General features: G+C 40.3%; 1 protein-coding gene across 2 annotated transcripts in view; it reads left to right on the top strand.

Moving 5' to 3' along the window:
• Positions 1-24525, top strand: part of ASAP2 (ArfGAP with SH3 domain, ankyrin repeat and PH domain 2) — a 774383-nt gene that overhangs the window by 732239 nt on the left and 17619 nt on the right. Inside the window, exons 23-27 of one of the 2 annotated variants that reach the window (XM_053709708.1) lie at positions 12102-12269; positions 15792-15954; positions 16763-16827; positions 18075-18175; positions 18543-18665. In XM_053709708.1, the coding sequence (XP_053565683.1) occupies positions 12102-12269; positions 15792-15954; positions 16763-16827; positions 18075-18175; positions 18543-18665 (620 nt within the window). The remainder of the gene's footprint in view (positions 1-12101; positions 12270-15791; positions 15955-16762; positions 16828-18074; positions 18176-18542; positions 18666-24525) is intronic. The other variant, XM_053709709.1, reaches the window with a different exon arrangement.

Below are 24525 nucleotides of genomic sequence, written 5' to 3'. Positions count from 1 at the left end.
AAATGAAAAACAAATTGTGTACACAAAAGTATTTGTAATCCAATGATACATGGTAGGTGATATTAACTTGCAGTAAAAATGAAAAAATGGCTGACAGTCAGTAAAGAATAAAAAATAATTGAAATAAAAACAACCTTATTTCCTGATGGTGAGAATCCCTTTAAATTTCTATTGGTGAGAACCCCCTCAATGGATCCTAAATGTCTCCCTGTGGGTAGACCAGTAGTCTCTCCTGATGCAGGAAATCCTACTATTCCTGGTGGTGAGAATCCTTGTGCCTGGATCCTGTTAATCTCTCAGTCCTTAGTTTTAGTGTCTGTGTCCTTCATTCCCGGGTTCTTCCCGACACAGTCATGCATTTAGGGAAACAAACACAGATACTATTGTTTATAACCTTGTTTATTAAAATTATAATTAAAATAATGCATTTTTCCTTCTTAATATAAGGAGAGTCCACGGCTTCATTCCTTACTGTTGGGAAATACTGAACCTGGCCACAATGAGGGGGCAAAGACACTCCAGCCAAAGGCATAAATACCTCTCCCACTTCCCCTATACCCCAGTCATTCTTTGCCTTTCGTCACAGGAGGATGGCAGAGAAGTGTCAGAAGATTTCGGAGTAGTTCTTTAGGAGGGGTATCTGCCCTTCGATACGGGACTGGCGTTTTAAGTAGGCTAGAGATGCAGGGAGAGTCTTTCTGTGAACCCATCCAGACTGCATGCTAACAGCTCCTGAAGCAATCAGTGTTGACTAGTTTCACTGCCTGCTCGTTTCTTCACTCAAGTCCATGTCAGGAGCGATGCTACAAGATTGTCACACTTGAGAGGCTGTGTTTCTGTTCCACAGCAGGGATTCTGGTAAGATCGTTTAAATTTTTACATATGTTGAAAACGCTAGAAGACAGGGTCACAGTGTCGCTCCTTTTATCTTAATAGAATCATGGGTTAATATCTCCTGAGGGGGATTATTGAACAGTGGGGATTAATCAAATGTGATGCTTTGATTTTATGCTGCTTTATGTGTGAGGTTTATTGGGCTCATAGACCTTTGTTATGTGGCTGGAACACACAGGTTTTTACTTTCACTTTGAACGCTGCACAGCTTGTAGCTTGGCACACTTTTTCTCATAGCAGGGGCGGTCCTGCCCTGCCCTGCGCACCATGTGAACGGGAGTGTTCGCACTTCGTTTCCCCTTTCCTGACCGAGCTGGCTGTTGGAGAAGACTCTTTTTCTCTGTATTGTCTGGGTCCAGGAGGTGGTGAGTGCCCCAGCCATTGGGAGTATAAAGGTGCCGTTTTTGTGAGAAATAAAAGATCATTTTATTTGTGTCCTACTGTTATTAGCTTAAGCTATGGAGGATTCTGATATTCTTGAGGGTACTCCCTCTATTCCAAATAGTAATACATGTTTATATTGTGAGGAGGCCTTGGTATGCCTGCCCTGTTAACTATGTTCCACATGCCTCGAAAAGGTTGTTATATCTAAGAAACGTAACCCCTTTCGTACCACTGAGCCGTCCACCTCTGAGAACTTGCCGTTCCTGTGAGGTGCATACCTATCAATCATCTCCCTCAGCACATGCAGCTTCCCGTAGCACATATGCAAAACAGAAAGAGAAGCAGACTGCCAGAAACGAACGTCAGCAACAATAGCTTGTTCTATGGCCCGGTTGGTCCCTGGGAGTAGCTTCTTTCTGCCCAATTGTGCTTTTCACAGAGAAAAACTTTCCTGTAGTATATCAGTCTGATCCCGCCGACATGGTCAGTCCAGCCCCGAAATACCAGGCAATTCTCCTCTGAACAAGGAACATGACAACCCCAGACGATCGTTTCGGCCTCCTTTGGACCTTGTCAGTGAGGTGCAGCCATATCCCTCTAAGCACATTGGGCAAGGAGTCCACATCTGGTTTCCCCCCATCACCCTTAGGGAGACTATCCCCAGGGTCATATTTACATATGCAAAACAGAAAGAGAAGCAGTCTGCCAGGAACAAACAGCAGCATCAATAGCTTGTTCTGTGGCCCGGTTGCCACCTGGGAGTAGCTTCTTTCTGCCCAATTGTGCTTTTCACAGAGGAAAACTTTCCTGTAGTGTATCAGTCTGATCCCGCCGACATGGTCAGTCCAGCCCGAAATACCAGGCAATTCTCCTCTTAACAAGGAACATGACAACCCCAGACGATCATTTCGGCCTTCTTTGGGCCTCGTCAGTGAGGTGCAGCCATATCCTTCTAAGCACATTCCTTCCCGTAGCTTGCCTGATCCTCCATCTGGAGAGAGCCTTTTACCATCAGACTTTACCGCGCAGTTAAAAACGGCGGTGTCTGAGGCCCTTAGTGCTTTACCTTGCCCTGCCAAGCGCAAGCAAAAGGTTAAACATAGCTCTCCTGCCCAGGAGTCATCAAGTGATTTATTGGAATTTTTCTGTTTTTCAATTATCCAAGGATGGGTCACACTCTGAGTCTTCAGAGGGCGAACTTTCTGGATTGGAGTCTGCTACCTCTAGGCCTCCTGCTGCTGAGGAACCAGCCTTTAGATTTAAGATTGAACACTTACGTTTTCTTCTAACGGAGGTTCTGTCTACATTAGAGATTTCAGAGGCCAAGTTGCCTGATGAACCTTTGATCCCTAAATTAGACAGAGTTTACGAGGACAGGGTAACGCCGCTAACTTTTCCTGTACCTGTAAAAACGGTGAACATTATTAAGAACAAGTGGGATAGAATTGAATCTTCCTTTTCCCCTTCGTCTGCTTTAAAAAAATTATTCCCGGTCCCGGACTTTCAACTGGGGTTGTGGGGTTCTGTCCCTAAGGTGGATGGCTAGCTAAGCGTACTACTATCCCACTTGAGGATAGCTCGTCATTCAGAGAGCCGATGGATAAGAAGATGGAAACTTTTCTCAGAAAGATGTTTCAGCATACGGGATACTTGTTTCAACCGGCAGCGGCTGTTGCCTCGGTTGCTGGAGCTGCGGCCTACTGGTGCGACTCCTTAGCGGAATTGATCGAGGTGGAGGGTCCCCTCGACGTTATCCAAGAAAGAATTAAAGCCTTGAGAATTGCTAATTCTTTTATCTGTGATTCAAACATGCAGATTATTCGCCGGAATGCTAAGGTTTCTGTTTTTTCAGTAAAGATCCGTCAGGCGCTCTTGCTGAAGTCCTAGTCTGCAGACATGACTTCTAAGTCTAGACTACTTTCCCTTCCTTTTAAGGGAAATATTTTATTTGGTCCAGGCCTGGACTCCATTATCTCCACGGTTACAGGGGGCAAGGGTGCCTTCCTATCTCAGGATAAAAAGAACAAGTCTAAGGGACAAGGATCTAATTTCCGTTCCTTTCGTCCGGAGAAATCCCAACATCAGCAGTCCTGCTCTAAGCCCGACAAACCAAGAGTACTTGGAAGCCGGCTCAATCCTGGAATAAATACAAGCAGAACAAGAAGCCAGTCGAGACCAAGTCGGCATGAAGGGGTGGCCCCCAATCCGGCGCTGGATCGTGTAGGGGGCAGACTGTCGCTGTTTTCAGACACTTGGTTCAGGGACGTGCAGGATCCAAGGGTCCTGGAGGTCATAGCTCAGAGATACAAGACATGCAACTTTATTATACATTGACGATAATTGATTCAAAATTAGTTACTATTGTTTAGGTACACAGTAACTCCATGCTCTGAATTCATGGTAAAGTTTGTGTTACCATTTACACACAACGTTTCACTTTATATTCTACTGTAGGCTGTACAAATGATGATAGCCATTATATACCTTTAGTCTGTAGAGAATATCCTTCAAGCGTGACCTAAGGGCACACTAACTATTCATTAACAATTATATATAAGTGCAAAGCTCACGCAGCATATAAGGTATCATATATAACTACCATACTATATTATGTAATATTTAACTGTACAGTGACCAGTGGTATAAACACATTCACGGAATCCCGGAGCATGCGCTTCCCTGGTAGAATTTTTAAGGGATATGAGCCCACAGTAGATCATAAACATATCTTTCATTGTTAAGGTTTACCACAAATTCCCTGTATGCTGTAGATAATACCTGAATATTAATTTTAAATAAGAAATCACAATTTTCTACTATATCTACCTCATTTGGTTGAAAATCCACTTTTACTTGCTGCAGCTGTTTTTATTGTGTTACCCTTTTTAAATATAACTAATAAAGTTGTATATTTTAAAACCTTTATACACTAAGCCCAGATGTACGAGGGCAGAGTGCTTTCTGGTTAGTATCCTGTCCAGCTTTCTTGCTGGAATTGTTCTTGTATAGGTTTCAAATCTCAACCACCCAAGGGCAGATTTCTCCTCTCAAGCCTGTCTTCAAGACCAGAAAAGAGGGAACCCTTTCTGGGGTGCGTGCAATATCTGTCCTCCTTAGGGGTCATTGTCCCGGTGCCTATCGCAGAAAGAGGTTTGGGATACTATTTAAACCTGTTCATGGTTCCGAAGGAGGGAACTTTTTAAAACAAGTTTAAATGTCCCCTTGTTCAAGATGGAGACAATAAGGTCCATCCTTTCTCTAGTTCAGGAAGGACAGTTCATGACCACTATAGATCTGAAGGATGCCTACCTTCACGTTCCAATCCACAAGGATCACTTCCAGTTCCTAAAGTTTGCTTTCCTGGACCAGCACTTCCAGTTCATTGCACTTCCGTTTGGTCTAGCTACTGCTCCAAGAATTTTTACGAAGGTTCTAGGGGCTCTCCTGGCCGTTGCCAGAACCCGGGATATAGCAGTAGCACCCTACTTGGACGATATTCTGGTACAAGCACTAACCTTTTGTCTGGCAGAAGACCATTTGGCATCTCTTCTCTCTCTTCTTCAATTTCATTGATGGAAGATAAACTTAGAAAAGAGTTCTCTTATTGGTATAATTCCTGGGCACTATAAGAGACTCAATATCAATAAGGATATTTCTTTTTTTTTTTTTTTTTTTTTTCTTTTTTTTTTTTTTTTCTTTTTTTTTTTTTTAAGGTTTTAAATGAATTTTTTTCATGAATACAAATAGTAAATGTTAACACGTATTAACAAGGAAAACAAATAATTACAGTGTAAATTGCCTAAAGAAATCGCACAGAAATACAGTACAAAATAAAAATGACAAAGTACACATTAAATGCATTATCTACATAATGTAAGATAGGCAGATACTGATGCGAGGGGGCCACTCATGGACCCCAAATGAAGAACCTCTTTCTAACATTTTTTCCAAACTATAATTAGTAATAACACGGCAGTAACCAAGGTGTAATGGACCCTACAGGGTGTAAAATACTGTACAGAAGGGATTCTTTTCCAGCATATAAATGAGATATGAAAGTATGCAAATGTTTATGTAGGCTCGAAGACTGTAATAAGACTGGTAATAATGGAAAAGAAAAATGTTATGGAAGTAAGAATAGTAGCTAGGGTGCGGAACAAGTGAGAAAAACCGCATAGGTAATACTTCTAAAATAGGAGGTTTGATATAGTATGGTGACTAAGTATAGTATGATATCTAGGTTGCGGTATAGGTAAGAGAAACCGCGTAGTTATCCCTCCCCGAAAAAAGGGGGGTATATTTGCATGGGGGGGAGGAGGTGGGAAGTTAAGTATTAAATGAGACATATCAGATAGTCGCACAATGTTAAGATGGGTGAGATAAGCCACTGTGTCCTGACTTAGAGTAATCAGGTTGCAATAAAGCTAAGCATTACATCAATGTGGGGGACTAATTGGGTATGAGTGAAGGCTATACTCAGTTCGTTGAAACCTAGGAGCCTAATATGGCATAGATAACAAGGAGAGTGCATAACTAGAGCTGAATATAGGGATGAGAAATTGGGCAGCTAGTTATAGTCGCAGGTCCAGCCTGCGTTAGAAAACAGGTCGTCCTGGGATACTGGAGACCCGCCTGTAAGATAGATATTAGTGGGTGAGACGGTCGCAGCACTCCTGTATATGCCTTCAAACAAGATTAACATTGAGATCACAAATATTTGTCAATTATATGCAACAATTATAGATAGAATACTGAAAACGTGTGCAAAACTTTAGGAAGGAATTGTGGTTGGAGTGCGGCATAGGAGAGACAGGCCACGTAGTCAACCCTCCTATAAAAGGCGGTCAATTATGATAGAGGTGGGGGGGGGGGGTGATGGTGTAAATAAGATATATAAAATAAGTAGCTTAGAAGCTGATTATGAGTGAGAGAGAGGGTAGTGGAATGGCTGTATTAAGTATCTTTGGAGTAAGGCTACTCAGCTCATCAACCCATTATTGGGTCCACGAGGAGAACAAACTTGGAGGGATATATATACTTAACTAATACCAAATCATAGGAGGTGCAATATATAAAAAAAAGGAATTAGTCTGAAATAAGGGCTATTCCAGCCCCTACCTAGACCTACATGACCATAATTTTAAGAAGCAAAAATCTATTAAGGTAGATTATACGACTAGGGGGTATGAAATTACTGTAATTTTAAACAAAACCTCTCCAGAACCTGCGAGCATATAGTAAACATGAGAGCGAGAGAAAGTGATGGCGAAATACATATGACATACTGTATTATGGGTATGTTACCTTGTTGTCAATTATGGAATTAAACAATATCAGACTGTTTCTATATACGGTCGTGCGATTAAATGCAATAATTAACCCAAACAGCAGGTATACATTAGAAAATCTTACCGTTTGGGCACGGGCCCTATACCCCACGGCAATATATAATTATATAGATAGTACCTGCCATCATTTTTAAGATGTACAAACCTGTAATATATTTGAGGGTTACAATACAGTAACAAGTTTCAACTTTAGTAGGAACTCTCGTCCTACCATCATGTGAATGTGCAGAACAGACAGCCTTGCTATAGTATAAGGAGGAGGTACAGTAGAAAAATCGCTTAACCATACACCAAATAACACAGTAAACTTGGCCTTTAAGATAATAACCATGAAAGAGCTATAACTTTAAATATGCAGTTAATAATGTTGAAAATAGACTTGTGGGAGAATAGAGCAAAGGGCAGAATATAACTAATATGTGAGTAGCTATTGAGCTTCTATATGGATGCTAACAGGAGGTGACAAGAGACATATGAACAAAACATATAACTCAGAGGAAAGGAAACATGTATAGAATCTGACATTCAAAAACAAAAGAGTATTAATTTCGATAACATTTGAAAGTTATTGTACATCAGCAAAGTCTCATATACTCAACCACTTACAGACCTGTAATGAAAATAAATTGTCCTGTACAAGCTTCTTCAAGTCTATAAGATAAGACTGTCATTCCACAATTTTAAGTCAATTTGCCATCAATTGTTTCATATAATGTGAGAAGCTTGGTAAGAACTAGGGGAAAATATGTACATTTGAAAATCATCCAATGCCAACCTTCCTGCCTTGACAGCGATCCACCATAGGAACATATGCAGACACTCCTGGGTTATGAGAGAGCTCATCAGCGTGAGCCCTCCCAGATGTATTCCACCTAAATACCTGGGTTGATGTGAGTGCCGGTCGGGCCCCATCAATATCGCCACTCCAGGGCCGCAATAAAGTGAAATGACCTTTTTTCGGTTTCAGCAGTAGCTGCCGCTGCGTGAGCCGTCCCGGTGCTTAAGTCTCTCCCCCGACTATGTGCAGAGTGGACTGCAGCCACAGCTCCAGCAAGCGCTTTACTGGGCTTCAGCACCTGGCCTGCTGAAGTCGGCCTCTGGAGAGGAGCCAAGCTTGAGACTGGCAGATACTCCCGCGTGGTTTCAGTGTCTCCTGTCAGCTCATCAATACCTGTAGGGGCGTCAAGCGGCAAAGATAGAGGTCCCATCGCCCTGTCATCTCTGCTGCACACTCCAACACAGTTGGAATCCAGGGGTGTAAAAGCTGCCTGAATGGAATCCAAAAAAGCTAGTCGGTGCTCCCATAGTAGTGATTCAAGCACCTCCAATATGGCGATGGGGTTCCCCATTGGGTCTCCGAGCAGAGCAGATGCAGACAGAATTGTTGAGGTGGAGGGTTGCAGCTGCAGTCGCTAAGTCAGATGCTTTAGCCTTTTAAGAATTGGTCAAGGTGGTAGCAAACCTCTGGGAAGTCTTGACATCGTATGCACACCAATTATGCTCCAATGGCGGCACTCAAGCCATGCTGTAGTTTACCCCGTAGTTTTCTTGGCAATCAAATATAGAGGATTCCCAAACACATTTCCTCAGCCAAAGGGTGCTAATTTTATAGATAGTGCTTGTGTTGAAAAGAGTATGTTGTTTTTGGGGTAGATTACCCTGAATTATTAGGCATTTGAAAGCTTATTATCAGGAGCTTCAGGGATCTGCGTCTTATCCCATTGCATGCTGGCTCCGCCCCCAATAAGGATATTTCTAACAGACCAGAGACGTTGCAAGCTAGCTTCCGCATGTCTTGCCCTCCGGATCTCCTTAAGGCCATCTGTGGCTCAGTGTATGGAGGTAATTAGTCTCATAGTGTCTAGCATGGACATAATTCTCTTTGCCAGGTTCCGTCTCAGACCGTTACAGCTGTGCATGCTGAGGCAGTGGAACGGCAATCTTTCGGATCTGTCTCAACAAATTTCCCTGGACAACCGGTCGAGAGAATCACTCTCTTGGTGGCTATGTCCAGATCATCTGTCCCGAGGGACATCCTTTCTAAGACCATCCTGGGAGATTGTGACTACAGACGCAAGTCTATCAAGATGGTGAGCTGTTTGGGGTGCCAAGAAAGCACAGGGCCTATGGTCTCAGGAGGAACGCTCCCTCCCGATCAACATTCTGGAACTTTGAGTAATCTTCAATGCTCTGAAGGTTTGGCCTCTGTTGGGTTTGTCCCAGTTTATCAAATTCCAATCAGACAATATAACCTTGGTGGCTTACATCAACCATCAGGGGGGGAACGAGAAGCTCGCTAGCAATGAGGGAAGTATCTCAGATTCTGGAGTGGGCGGAGGCCCACAACTGTTTCGCTGTCAAAGATCCACATTCCGGGTGTGGACAACTGGGAAGCGGATTTTCTCAGCTCAGGGGTGTAAATGAATCAGAAAGGGTTAAAAAAGAAATTTAATATAGAAATGTCCTTAAATACTTTGTGCTAAGTAGTTAAAGGGACACAAAACCCACATTTCTTTTTCATTATTCAGATAGAACATGCGATTTTAAGCAACTTTCTAATTTACTCCTATTATCAATGTTTCTTTATTCTCTTGCTATCTTTATTTGACAAAGTAGGAATGTAAGCTTAGGAGCCGGCCCATTTTTAGTTCAGCACCTGGGTAGCACTTGCTGATTGGTGGCTTTATTTATTTAATCTGTTTATATGAACCAACAGAGAACCTCAGTTTTCCATTACTCACATGGTTCTGAGCTTTAACCAAACTTAATTGTATTGCAGCAATGTTATGTTAGGCTCATAACCAGTCACATCTCCGGTAAATATAAAAAATATTAATTTGTTAAAATAATTGAGGCCCTGTGTTGGTTTATATAAACAGGATTACACTATTGTCTCCCTTTGTTTCCTTTTGAAGTGTTTGTGAATACAAAGGAAGGATTTGGGGACAAACTCTGGGACAGTGAATTCACCAATCTGTCATACTTTATTACTTTAAATTTCAAAATGTATATATATATTTTTTTCTTTTATCACGTTTGGTTTAAAAGAGAATTGAAGTTTCAGCAGTGCTCTATCCACTGTGCTTTATGCTTTACACTGTATTTTTTTTTCTTTTTTTGCAGTTTTCCATTTTATAATGACATTATGTAATAAAAAAGTCTCTGGGTTCATTATCAGTACAAATGCAAACAGGTTCTGCAATCTTCAACAAAGACTTTTTGTGATTAAAGTGATGGTAAATCCTAGCGTTTGTGAAACGCTAGGATTTACCAGTGGAACAAATAACGGGGACTTTCAGTCATGAAGTATAAAATACTTCATGCTGAAAGTTCCTTTATTTGTTTGAAGTGGTCGCCACACTGAGCACCTCAGGCTGCCCACGGTCGAACACTATTTTGCTGAGAGGTGACATTTCCACCTCTTAGCAAATAACCGTGCGGCCCAGCTTGGCACCAAGCCGGATAGCCCGCACAGCTATTGGCTAAGAGGTGGAAACGTCACCTGTCAGCAAAATAGCGACCGCTTCAAATAACTTTCAGTAGGAAGTATTTTATGCTTCATGACTAAAAGTCCCCTTTATTTGTTCCAATTGTAAATCCTAGCATTTAACAAACAATCACTTTAAGTCATGCAAAATATAAAATAAGAGACTTCTGCCAGTATTAGAATGTTCTGTAGTCTCTAATGCAGTTTTACGGCCCATATAAACCAAGTAGGCTGAGTTTTAATCTTGCATGGTCCGTGTGTCTGTCTCTTTGTCTTGTCAGGCCACTTTACTACCCAAAACACATTTATAAAAATGAAATTAAATACAAGAACATGTATATAACATGTATATAATCTTCAGATCAGCGTCATTTAAAATTCTGTATAAAAGTTATTTTGATATGTAACAAAACACATATTTGATATATATTTTGGTCTGGTAATAAAAACAGTATCAGTGCAAGTATAACAAATTCAGATTTGGCTGTTTTTCTCTTTTGCACATGGAAAGGCAGCATCAAAACCTCACCAGTTTATCTCCAGACCTCCAGTTGAGGAATACCCTACCCCATCTATATCAATGACAGTTTTTGGAGGGCTGCAACTGTTGTTTGTGTAAAACTCCCTATATGGCCATAAAAACATGGCAAATGTTTACCTTTTAAAAGTACACTCAAGTCTAAAGCAAACTTTCATGATTCAGATAGAGCAGCAATTTTAAACAACTTTCCAATTTACTTCCATTATCAATATGTGCACAGTCTTTTTATATTTACACTTTTTGAGTCGCCAACTCCTACTGAGCATGTGCAAGAATTCACAGAATATACAAACAGTATATGCATTTGTGATTGGCTAATGTCAGTCACATGATACAGGAGGAGAGGAAATAGGCATAACTTTGAAGTATACTGTAATTTACTGGTCCTTTCATAACAACTCTGAAAGTACTTTTTGTCAGGCTTTGTAGTTACCCCCAATCCCAACTAATGTGCTGCCAAATCTGTGTATACTTTTAAAAGTAATAAGCGTTTGCAAATCAGTGATTATTGAATCATTCTTATTTGAACCAAAAGTGATATGAAACCCAGAAATGTTCTTTTATGGTTCTGATGGAGCACACAATTTTAAAAAGGTTTCCAATTTACTTCTATTATCAAATTTGCCTCATTCCCATTTGTTAAAGAGATACCTAGATGTGTCTGGAGCACCACATGGCAGGATATAGTACTTCCATATAGTGCTCCGTACATGTGAATGCTCCTGAGCTTACATCCCTGTTTTTCAACAAAAGAGAATGAAGAAAATTTGATAAAAGACGTAAATTAGAGATTGGTTTAAAATTGCATCTGGATCATGAAAGAAAAGGATTGGGTTTCATGTCCCCTTTAATAGATATACTACTGTGCAGTCATTATATCTATTAACATAGACCAGTGCCGTCCAATGACTAAACTGGAACTGGCTGGGGGCCACATTACATTCTACTCTACTAATGCTAAAGATAATGTCTCTTAATAAAATTAGATTCTGATCACATTGTTCCTACATAGGAAGCCAGATGCATTTAATGAATAGATCTGTATATACAAGGCACATGTACAAACAATGGTACAGATGCACATTTGTATCTAATAATTGTGGAAATGCTTTTTTTGCAAACAGGTTATTGATGTCTGTTTTCTGCTAGGTGGTGGAGTGACTTGCAGGTCACACATTGAGCAGCCCTGGCATAAAGAGAGTTGCGACTCACCTCAGTTTGATTAGTTTGCCTTTGTGCCACGCCCATCAGGATCTGTGCAGTTATATCATAATATTTAGTGCATATATACTTATCTGCATCCGTTTATAAAGTCACTCTCTGCAAAATGCAATTATTTATACAGAATTATTGCATTTAGTTATTAGTTTCAAAGTATGGAAATATCTCCTATTCTTGTAATATTCCTCCCTCCAAACCTTTATTTAATGTATTTTGTCCCCTTTAGTTCAGTCAACTATTTTTGGCAGTAGCTTTCACGCCACACCTTCCAACCCCCCATCCTGGAAAGCTAATCCTGTAGGATTTGAAAGTGGCAGCAGACAGAGGTCTTCATCTGATCCGCCAGCTATTCACCCCCCTGTACCACCACTGCGTGTAACCTCCACCGCCACAAGTACGTTATTGTCTGTTTAAACAAATTGTCTATCCATTCATAATTTCTTCTAACTACTTGTGTGTGCGTGTGCACGTGTGTGTGTGTGCGTGTTTGGCTTCCACATCATTATAGCTTTGTTTTAGCTGTATAAATAGGCAGATTTATATGATACCTTGTGATTGGGCTTAATGAGCTTGACCAAGATTTCTTCTTATCTGTTACTAAACTGTAATCTTCTAATCAGAAGTAATCTTAACTGAGTAACATCTTGCCCTATATGTGTAACCCAGCACTCATTTTAACTAACAGATTAAAAGGTTTCTAACAGTCTTAGAAAAACAGTGACAAATGAGTCACAATTGATAGCTAATTTTGGATGGTGTAAGGTGCGCTCATTTTTGGTGGTAATTTTGTATAAAATAATAATTTATGTATTAAATGGGCATAACCATTAAAACTGAAATATGCGTTTTAAGAAGATAACAATTGTACATAAAAATGATTCTAGTAAAAGTTATCTCTGATTCAGTGAACATGTATATATGCTGCGCATTCCTTGTAGCACCGCGTACAAACACTGTGCGCACTCAGAGTCATAGAGCCAGTGCTGGCTTGTAAGTGCAATACGGGCCACTGTCTGCTTTACGAGAAGTCGTTGTGATTGCAAGTGCACTGGGCTCACATAGCATATGTAGATATGCCCCTGAAAGAGTAATAACTTTTACTAAAGCATTGTTTGCTGATACAATATATAAGTATATTGTAAAATAGCTTGTATTTAAAATTGATGTTCATCATTACATGTTTATTTAATATATGCCTTATAATTGAAGGAGCAGTAAAGTCTAAATTAAATGTTAAATAATTCAGATAGTGGAAGAAATTTTAAACAACTTTAAAACTTTAATTGAAGAGTAAACCTAGGTAGGTTAATAGGAGCTTAGGAGCATGCACATATCTGTAGTATTCTATGGCAACTATGTATAACTGTCCTATAAACAACTGCTGCCACGTGTTGACTTTACTGTCCTTTTAATCCGTGCAGTATAGATACTTTTGTATAGTAACATTTATTATACCGTCATGCTTAAATCCAGTGTTAGGTTAAACCAGTGATGTCTACTTCCTACTTGTATTTATTAGCGCTGCGGAATCTGTTGGCAATAACAGTAATAATAATTAGTCCTACTTCTCTCTTCTTCTTGAGCAATGCAGTCTTAAATAAAACAGCCACATAAAAGACTGAGCTATTGTTTAACTCATGTGTGGGCCAACGGGTTTAGCCTAACAGTTGTACAGTTAGTGAATATTATGTTAGCAACATATCCAGGTGATTGCTGAGATGCAGATAGTTCTAACTAGAAGACCATATTACTACAACACACAGAGTCCAGCACTCACAAGCTCTCAGCTAAGATTTAAAAGCAAAAATGGAAAGGTTAGTTACCGCATTTGGCCAAATGGGACAAGCCCAGGTACCACATCAAGATCCTTTCCAATACCTGGGACCCTAAAACAGCCACACAATGCAAGCTCTCAAATAGAAACAAACTGGGAACAAGAGAAGGGTGCACAGGCTTATGTAATCACCCTAGACATATACAAAACACGGAAGGGGACTGCACTCTCATACCGGACCGGGTACACATCCCATGACCCTGCAACATGCTCAGCCCTGAATACTCACGGGCACTCACAGGAAGCTGTGCTGTCCCCAGAGACACAGGCAGTTAACCCCAAACAGGTCTGGGTGCAAGAACCATAGGGAAAATTACAAAACAAATTAATACAACACACAGAGAAAGTCCAGCACTCACTCACACGCTCTCAGCTAAGATTTAAAAGCAAAAATGGAAAGGTTAGTTACTGCATTTGGCCAAATGGGACAAGCCCAGGTACCACATCAAGGTCCTTTCCAATACCTGGGACCCTAAAACAGTCACACAATGCAAGCTCTCAAATCCAAACAAACTGGGAACACGAGAAGGGTGCACAGGCATATGTAATCTCCCTAGACATATACAAAACACGGAAGGGGACTGCACTCTCATACCGGACCGGGTACACATCCCATGACCCTGCAACACGCTCAGCCCTAGGTGCTCACAGGCACTCACAGGAAGCTGTGCTGTCCCCAGAGTCACAGGCAGTTAACCCCAGAAGACCATATTATATATATACCGGTATATCAGCAGGGGCGTATTTAGGTTTTGTGCTGCCCTAGGCACTCAGAATCCTGCTAAGACAGATAATGATCTATATGCATTTAAAGTTATTGTGCACACTGATTTTTGACACAACACACACACAAAAACAGAGCCAACCAATTAGCATTTAAAGCAGGCACAGAAAGAATAATAGTAAGTATTCACTGCTCAGCTCACTCAGTCATACCTGTTAGTATTGTGCAGCTTTATTGACAGAAAGTCAGTTTATAGAAATACATGTGGACTTTAAAATTTAAAGTCGACTCCACATGTATTTCTATAAACTGACTTTCTGTCAATAAAGCTGCACAATACTAACAGGTATGACTGAGTGAGCTGAGCAGTGAGTACTTACTATTATTCTTTCTGTGCCTGCCCGCCGGGTCACCCCCCCCTCCTCTCCAGTCCTCCCGCCGGGTCACCCCCTCCTCACCAATCCTCTCTGTTTTAGGTTCCAGTCCGATGCGATCCCACTCACAGCCGCTCCTCACTGCCCTGGAAGGGAGATCACATGCGCACGTGCGTGTCTCCCTCCATCCATGTGCGGCAACTGTGAGCGGGCAGAAGTTAAGAAACGTCGCGTGACCTTGGCAAAAGACCGGGTCACGTGACCGCCAAAAAAAAATGTAAAATTTTAGCAAAAAAAAAAATATGCAGGTACCCGGGCCGCCCCCCCCCCCCCCCTATCTGCAAAACTAGGCACCGGCCTTGTTGGCCTAGGCATAAATACGCCCCCGGGTGTGTATATATACATACATATACGTTGAATGGAGTAGCCGTGTTAGTCTAGAGATTTAGATATCAAAATAACAAGAGTATTGCATTGAGCAATGATACTTTTCATTGGACTAGCTATACATTTATAAGATGACAAGCTTTCGGAAGAGTGTCTTCCTTTTTCAAGTCCGAAGCAATACTTTGGAGTAAGACATTCTTCCGAAAGCTTGTCATCTTATAAATGTATAGTTAGTCCAATAAAAAAGTATCATTGCTCAATGCAATACTCTTGTTATTTTGATATATATATATATATATCCAGGCAAATAGAGTATGTGTTTTTGTAGTTTGGGTATTACATTCTAAACATTAACATCTGCTGTGAAAAGTCTTGTGAATTAAACTGTCATGTACACAAACAGTATTCATGTCATGCAAACACTGTGTATGTGTGCCTCTGTGTGTGTGTGTGTGTGTGTGTGTGTATATATATATATATATATATATATATATATATATATATATATTTGTGTGTGTGTGTGTGTGTATATATGTGTGTGTATATAAATATATTTAATTTTCTTTGAAAAAATAATGTGTCAATCTCTGCTTTTAGACCAACCGCCACCTCCAGTCGCTAAGACGGCCAGCGTTATGGAAGCACTAAGCCAGCAGTCAAAACAGATGCCTGCGCCACCAATTCCACAAAACAAACCTGTTCCTCCGCCTGTACCACCTCAGCCGCCAAATCGTATTTCACAAAAAAAGCCTGTGCCCGGGTAATATGTCATAATACTAGAAATAAATTATTTAATAACAATATAATATTAAAACTATATACCATTTACTTGATCTAGAACGTGTGGCAGTGACTTTGTTCAAGGGTAAGTCATGGCCATATTTTGGCACATATTGTTAATGCCCTTGCCTATGGCATATCAGTTTAAGATGGGGTGAATTGTCAGATTCTTTTAGGAGCTTGCCTCTCCCAAGTATTTTTTTGTTATAGTTTTTGAAGCAATCCATTGGCATTAAGCTAAGTTACTACTGTATCTGAAGTCAAGTGGGAAGTCATTATAGCGCCTCCAAATGGTCTATTGAATTGCCCCTTCTATCCTTTTTGATGTAATGTACAGTGTTACTCATAATTTTAATGTTTTGATAATGGAATACATAAAGGCCATGGCTGGGACACAGATTTATCTGTGTGATGACATTAGGAAACCTAAATATACTGTACCTCTGTGAGGAGCTAAGATCTGGAGGTTCTGTCTCAGTAGGTGACAAACACGCATCCTGTAGCTTCTTCATGTGCAGTTTATCTGTAGCCAAAACATGTTTTTAAACTGTGTTACAAATCATTTTTGTCCGTGTAGTGACCATAGATTATGTAATAATGCTAATTGCAATGGTTGGCACATTTGTTTGATGTTTAGGAGCCTCCAGAATATGGAGATGACAGGGATGATTTATATAGGAGTGTATGTATAAGAATCAAGAAAGCTATAAGCCAGAATTAGAATTTTAGGAGAATGATATGACGTTCTGCTAATTATGGACTTTTGTGTTTTTATTGTTTCTCAACAGGACAGATAAACCCACTGCAGTGACAAAGCCCCCAATTACAGGTTCATCATCATTACAGGCTCCTAGTGAGTATTGCATTTGTATTCACGTTGTCCTTGTGATGTAAAACCAGGGATCAAGTCCTACAAAACAAAGTGTGGGAACTCGCCGAAACTTCCACCCACCCTCACAATTAATATTGTTTTTTATATATATATATACACACACACACTGTATTTGTGTGTATATAATCTATACACTTTGGTTAATGAAAGAAAATTAAAACCAATGAAGGGTTGCCTTTGGGCCTGAGAATCCTCCTATGTCACAGAGTCTCACCCACTTAAGGTGCAATAGTCCTATTTCTGCTGAGAGGAGCTAAATAACCCTAAGGCAAACCACGCAGAAATGTTAGCACCATGTGTTCCGCACAGTGCAGGGTGATAACACAACAGGACCGCTGACAGGCTTGAATTTAGTGTATTACAGCACTGTGGAATATGTTGGTGCTTAATAAATAAAGTATAATAATAATAATATTGTAGGAAGTGTTACTGCCCATTACTACAGGATCTCACTTTCCCTCTAATCAGACTGTGGTACAGCTCCTCCCACCACCAGCAGCAGTGTTTACTGAAGCATTTCTGCTCTCTCATCCAGAGGGAACTTAGTTCCTCCTGCAAAAATAGTGCCGGAACTCCGTTCCCATGCGTTCCCGCTCGACTTGACCCCTGTGTAAATTAGATGCGTAACATAAGCAAGATGAACATTGGTTATCAGCATTTTAAAAACTGGCTCATTAATTAGGTATAAATGTGCCATACATAGTGAACATAACCCCTTCCTTGTATTTAAAGGGACAATAAAGTCATAATTAGACATTCATGATTCAGACAGAGAATACAATTTTAAACAAGTTTCCAATTTACTTCTATTATTTCATTTGCTTCCTTTTCTTGTTATCATTTGCTAAAATGTTTATCTAGGTAAGCTCAAGAGCAGCAAAGAATCTAGGTTCTATCTTCTGATTGGTGGCTGCATATATATACTGATTGTCATTGGCTCACCCATGTGTTCAGTTAGAAACCAGTAGTGCATTGCTGCTCCTTTAACAAATGATAACAAAAGAATGAAGACAATTTGATAATAGAAGTAAACTGGAAAATTGTTTAAAATTATATGTTCCACCTAAATCATGAAAGAAAAATTTTGGGTTTCATTTCCATTTTAAGATTATGGCAATAGAATTTATATAGTAGATCACAAAACATTCTGTACATTCCCTTCACAAAACGTAATCTTTTTGGTTGTATCTCTTCTCCAATCACCTCAGCTACAGGAGACGCATCCTCTGACACAGCACTCTCACAGTCTGGACCAAAACCCACAGCCCCAGTAATGCCACCTGCACCAATGCCTCGGAAATCTCAGATGGCAAGTATTAGCTTCAGTCGCAGCCATTAATATAGAATCAAAAATGACTTGCTCAACCTAATATGTTTGTGTAAGAAATACACCTGTAATACTAAATCAAGCTATTATATAGAAAAAACGCACATCCATTTGCCGTAACTGTTTTGTGTGAGTGTCTTGCAGCTGCTCCAGCTATTGCGTTAAGTGATTTTATGTCATTAGAAATATAGCAGCCAGTTTTACTGCAGTCATTCATTTTAATTTGCTGAGACAGCTGAATAAATTCCCAGTTATAATCTCAATAAGGCTTGCTATGCACAGTGTTATGCACAGTGATGTTTATGAGAGTTCTGCTCAGAGTTTATATAAATTATCTGTCCTCCTTCAGGTAAAAGTAAAGACTAAGAGGGTAAAGGCAATATACAACTGCATGGCCGACAACCCGGATGAGCTCACTTTTTTAGAGGGGGAAATCATTGTGGTGGATGGAGAAGAAGACCAGGAGTGGTGGGTGAGTATGGAGGCCAAAAATAAGTATAATCTGTTGCTTCTCTAGAGCATCTGAATAAAGATAAAATAGTTATTTGGTTAAAGAGACAGTCAACACCAAACTAGTTTAAAAAGATAAATGATCCCTTTATTACCCTATCCCCAGTTTTGCATTGCCAACACAGTTATATTATTACTTTTTACCTCTGTAATTACCTTGTATCTAAGCTTCTGCAGACTTCCCCCTTATTTTAGTTATTTTGACAGACTTGCATTTTAGCCAATCAGTGCTGACTCCTAGGCAATTCCACGTGCGTGAGCACAATGTTATCTATGCCCTGAGATAAGAGGCGGCAGAAATTAACATATGAGTCTACCTAGGTTTAGCTTTTAACACAGAATACCAAGAGAACAAAGCAAATTTCATGATAAAAGTAAATTAGAAAATTGCGTGACCTATATGAACCATAAACGTTTAATTTCGACTAGACTGTCCCAAGTAAGAAGTAAGCTTGTAAATATATGTTATAGGACTTGGTTGTTGCACAGAACTTCAGAAACTAGCTAAGATGCTCACAGTGTACTCAATGTGCAGACAAATAACTGATGTATCTAGATGTTAGGGCTAATTAATTATAATGTTTGATATTCAATAAATTGATTTTTTATACCATATCGGTGTGTGCCAAGTGTTGTGAAGATTTTAACCCCTTAATGACCATGGGGTACCCTGTATGTTGCTGGTTGTTAAGTGTTTTCTTTTTTATAATACCCTCACTCCTTCCTGGTGGTCACCGGAAATAATGAAATCCCCATAGAAAGACCATCAACGTACAGGGTACGTCGCTGGTTTCTTAAGGGATCAAACAACTTTCCAATTTACTTCTATTATCTAATTTGCATGTTTCTATTGATATCCTTTGTTGAAAATGATATCTAAATAGGCTCAGTAGCTGCTAATTGGTGGCTGCACATAGATCCCTCATGTGATTGGCTCACCCATGTGTATTGCTATTACTTCAATAAAGGATACCTAAAGAATGAAGCAAATTAGTTAATAGAAGTAAATTGAAATGTTGTTTAAAATTGTATTCTCTATCTGAATTAAGAAAGAAAAAAATTGGGTTTCATGTCCCTTTAAGTATCGTGTTACGCTTAAATGGACAATATAATGAAAGGGGTTAGGTATAAAGGACATGAGGCTCAAAATGTTTCTCTCATAATACAAATAGTGTAAAAAGTAAATGTTCCAATATACTTCTATTATCAAATTTAGTTCTCTCTCTTGGTATCCTTTGTAGGCTCAGGAGCAGCAGTTTTGCAAGAGTGCTTTTAATATTCATTCTTGCAAAACTGCTGCCATATAGTGCTCCAGTCATGTGCACTCTACCTACCCAGGTATTCTCTTCAACAAAGGACACCATGCGTACAAACTACATTTGTTAAAAGAAGTAAATTGGAAATGTTCTTTAAATTGTGTGCTCTCTCTGCATCAGGAAAAGACATTTGGATTTCATGTTGCTCTTGCTTAGGACCTCTATAACCACCATAACCTCTTTACATATTTAATGGGACCTTATTGCTGTCCTATTTGTAGCCTCCCCTTTATCTTATAGAAACTCTCTTTAGCTTCTCTCACTCCCTTCCCTTAGTAGTTTAATGTCTTGTGGACACATTCAGCCCTATATTAATGCCAATCTGATTGCCTTTTTTTAATTATGGGACGTTATTTGTAGAATGGGGCAGTATTTATTTTAGTGAAAAAGAACTAAAATCACTTTAGAGCAATGCCTTTTAAGGGCTATTGCTATATAATTTAGTTTAGTGTTTTTTTTTATTTTGGGGTATTTTTTTTAACTGGTCTTTAGTTTAAAGGGACAGTCTACGCCAGAATTTTTAATGTTTAAAAAGATAGATAATCCTTTTATTAACATTCTCCAGTTTTGCATAACCAACACTGCTATATTAATATACTTTTTACCTCTGTGATTACCTTGTATATAAGTCTCTGCAGACTGCCCCTTATTTCAATTCTTTTGACAAACATACATTTTAGCCAACCAGTGCTGGCTCATAAATAACTTCACGTGAGTGAGCATAATGTTATCTATATGACACACATGAACTAGCGCTGTCTAGCTGTGAAAAACTGTTCAAATGCACTGAGATAAGAGGCAGCCTTCAGGGGCTTAGAAATTAGCATATGAGCCTACCTAGGTTTAGCTTTCAACAAAGAATACCAAGAGAATAAAGCATATTTAATGATCAAATTAAATTGGAAAGTTGCTTAAAAGTGCATGCCCTATCTGAATCATGAAAGTTTAACATTTTGACTAGACTGTTCCTTTAAGAAAAGGCATAGCTGTATTCTTTTTGTTGTGGTAATTTGTTTTTTGTTTTTAATGGTAGGGTTTTTTTTTTTCTTGTGATGTGTTTTGTGATTTTTTTTCTGGTCAGGATAGTTGTTGTTTTTTTGTGGGTTAAGAAGTTTGGTTATTTCTTTTCATAAGGCAGGGAGAGTCCCACAACTTCATTCCTTACTGTTGGGAAAATATAACACCTGGCCACAAGGAGGCGGCAAAAACACCCTAGCCAAAAGCTTAAATATCCCTCCCACTTCCCCTATCCCCCCAGTCATTCTTTGCCTTTCGTCACTAGAGGAGGATGGCAGAGAAGTGTCAGAAGATTCGGATAGTCCTTAATGGGTATGTTCCCTTCAAGAGAGGACTGGAGTTTTAAGTAATCACATAAACCTCTCAGTGAGAGTATTGATGAAAGTTAGTCTGGAGATGCAGGGAAAGTTTTTCTGCGAAGCCATCCAGACTATATATCCAACAACATGAAGAAAAATACACAGGTAGCACTCTAAATGGAGCAACAGCACCTTTATTGAGCTCAATAAAGGTGCTGTTGCTCCATTTAGAGTGCTTCATGTGTATTTTTCTTCATATTATATGCTGGGACTTTGGAAAGGGTGGTCCCTCAGGTGTGCACCTACATCCACCTTAAAGTGATTTAAAGGGACATTCCTATGAAGTTAGTGCTGGTCCTGTGACTTTTTTACTATATATCCAACAACTCCTTAGTGATCAGTGTTAACGAGCTTGCTTTTCCACACTCAGGTCCCTGTCAGAGCATCGCTACAGGGCTGTCACACATGAGAGGCTGTATCTGTTCCACAGCACAGATCCTGGAGGGTAAGTCCCCTTTATTGTTATAGCAGGGGCACCTTATATAGGGTCACAGTGTGACTCCTCTATACCTCAGTAGGATCAAGTGTTAATATCTCCTCAGTGGGAGTTTATTGGGAACAGTTTGGGGAGTTTATATATTGCTTTAACATTTGTGAAAAACGTTTTCAGGGCTCATTTAGACTGGAACAGGCAGGTTTCACTTTCACTTTGTAAGTTGCATAGCTCCTAATAGGTTTGCGCACTTTTTTCATAGCAGGGGAGGTCCTGTCCTTGCGCACCATGTGACCCGGTGCAGCTTCATTCACTTCCTTATCGATCCTGCTGCAGACAGCACTACCTGAGGAAACTTGTCTAGGTCTAGGAGGTGGTGAGTGCCCCAGCCATTGGTTTTTTAAGGGTGCCTTTCTATATTTAAAATGATTATTTTTTATAGGTTTTTCTTTCTACTGTGGGATTACATACCTACTATGGAGGACTCTAATAATAAATTAGAAGGTTCCATTCCTTCTGTAGGGATTAATAATACCTCCTTATATTGTGAGGAGGCCGTGGTTTGCCCGCCTGCTCAATTTTGCCTGGGTACTGTTTTAAAGTCTAAAAAGGGAACTAAGTCTGCTATTAACCCTAGAGCAATTAATCCCTCTGAGTCACCAACCTCTCAGGATTCTGTGACCCGAGAGATTACTACCCTTTCTACCCTAACCGATTCACATGCAGTTCACCGCGGCACAGCTATTTCTCCGTCTGGAGGGGGCCTTTTTCCTGCGGACTTTACTGCACAGTTACAATTAGCGGTGTCTGCGGCCCTGAGTGCTCTACCTATCTCTCAGAAATGTAAGAGAAAGGTTAAACACAGTTCTCCTGTTTTAGATTACTCTAATTTCCAATCGGATCTAGCGAGTATGTCCCAGCTATCCGAGGATGAGTTGACCTCTGTGGCGTCAGAGGGTGAACTTTCGGAGACTTCTATTACTAAATCTCCTCCGGTGGAGGAACCCTCTTTTAGATTTAAAATTGAACATCTGCGTTTTTTACTGAAGGAAGCCCTGTCTACGCTAGAGGTTCCAGAGGCTAAGCTACCTGAGGAACCTAAGATCCCTAAATTTGATAGGGTTTATGAAGACATGAAGGTCCCACAAACTTTTCCGGTACCAGTTTGTATGGCGAACATTATTAGTTACAAATTGGAAAAAATTGGAACATCCTTTTCTCCCTTTGCTACGTTAAAAAAAAAAAAATTCCCGGCCCCTGACTCTCAATTAGAGCTGTGGGGCTCCATTCCTAAAGTGGATGGCGCCATTTCGACGCTAGCTAAGTGTACTACTACTATCCCTCTTGAGGATAGCTCTTCCTTTAGAGAACCTATGGTTAAGAAGTTTAAAACTTTTCTAAGGAAAATGTTCCAGCACGCAGGATTTTTATTTCAACTGGCGTCACCGGTGCCCGGGGCCGCCACCTACTGGTGTTACTCCCTGTCTGAACGTATGGAGGTGGAGTCTCCCCTCGAGGATATTAAGGAGAGAATTAAAGCTCTAAGAGTAGCTAATTCTTTCATCTGTGATGTGAATATGCAGATTATTCGCCTGAATGCTTAAGGTTTTGCAGTCCTAGCCCACAGGGCTTTCTGGTTGAAGTCTTGGTCTGCGGATATGACTTCTAAATCCAGACTCCTTTCTCTTGCTTTCAAGGGGAAGATCTTATTCTGACCAGGTCTGGACTCTATCATCTCTAAGTCTAATGGAGGGAAAGGTGCCTTCCTACCTCAGGATAAGAAGAACAGACCTAAGGGACGGCAGTCCTCTAATTTTTGCTTCTTTCTTTCAGACAAATCCCAAAATCTCAATCTTCATCGAAACCCCAGCAGCCCAAGAGCACTTGGAAGCCTGCTCAGTCCTGGAACAAGTCCAATCAGACAAAGAAGCCCGCCAATAACAAATCGGTATGAAGGGGCGGCCCCCGATCCGGGATCGGATAGAGTAGGGGGCAGATTGTCGCTTTTCTCAGACGCTTGGTTTCAGGATCCTTGGGTTCTCGAAGTCGTATATCAGGGATACCGGATAGGATTCAAATCCTTATCCGCAGATTCTTACTCTCCTGACTGTCTACAAGACCAGAGAAGAGGACAACCTTTTTAGATTGTGTACGGGATCTAGTCTCCTTAGGAGTAATTATCCCGATACCTGCATCAGAAAGAGGTCTGGGGCTCTATTCAAGCCTCTTTGTGGTTCCCAAAAAGGAGGAAACTTTTAGTGTCGCCTCCTTCAAGATGGAGACTATAAGATCAATCCTTCCCCTGGTTCAGTAAGGACAGTTTATGACAACCATAGATCTGAAGGATGCAAACCTTCACGTTTCGATCCACAGGGATCATTTCCAGTTCCTAAGGTTCGCCTTTCTGAATCAGTACTTCCAGTTCATAGCACTTCCGTTTGGCTTAGCTACTGCTCCAAGGATATTCACAAAGGTTCTGGTGGCTCTTCTAGCCGTGGCCAGAACCCAAGGTATAGCAGTAGCTCCTTACCTGGACGATATCTTGGTACAGGCACCATCTTTTCGTCTAGCAAGGGATCACTCAGATTTTCTTCTAAGTCTTCTTCAGGCACATGGATGTAAGATAAACTTGGAAAAGAGTTATCTTACTGCAGATACCAGTGAATTTCCTGGGCACAGTTGTAGACTTGGTGTCCA

Source organism: Bombina bombina, chromosome 4 (assembly GCF_027579735.1).
Source record: "Bombina bombina isolate aBomBom1 chromosome 4, aBomBom1.pri, whole genome shotgun sequence".
In the NCBI taxonomy this organism is placed as follows: Eukaryota; Metazoa; Chordata; class Amphibia; order Anura; family Bombinatoridae; genus Bombina; species Bombina bombina.
This window is presented reverse-complemented; position numbering and strand designations above follow the sequence as displayed.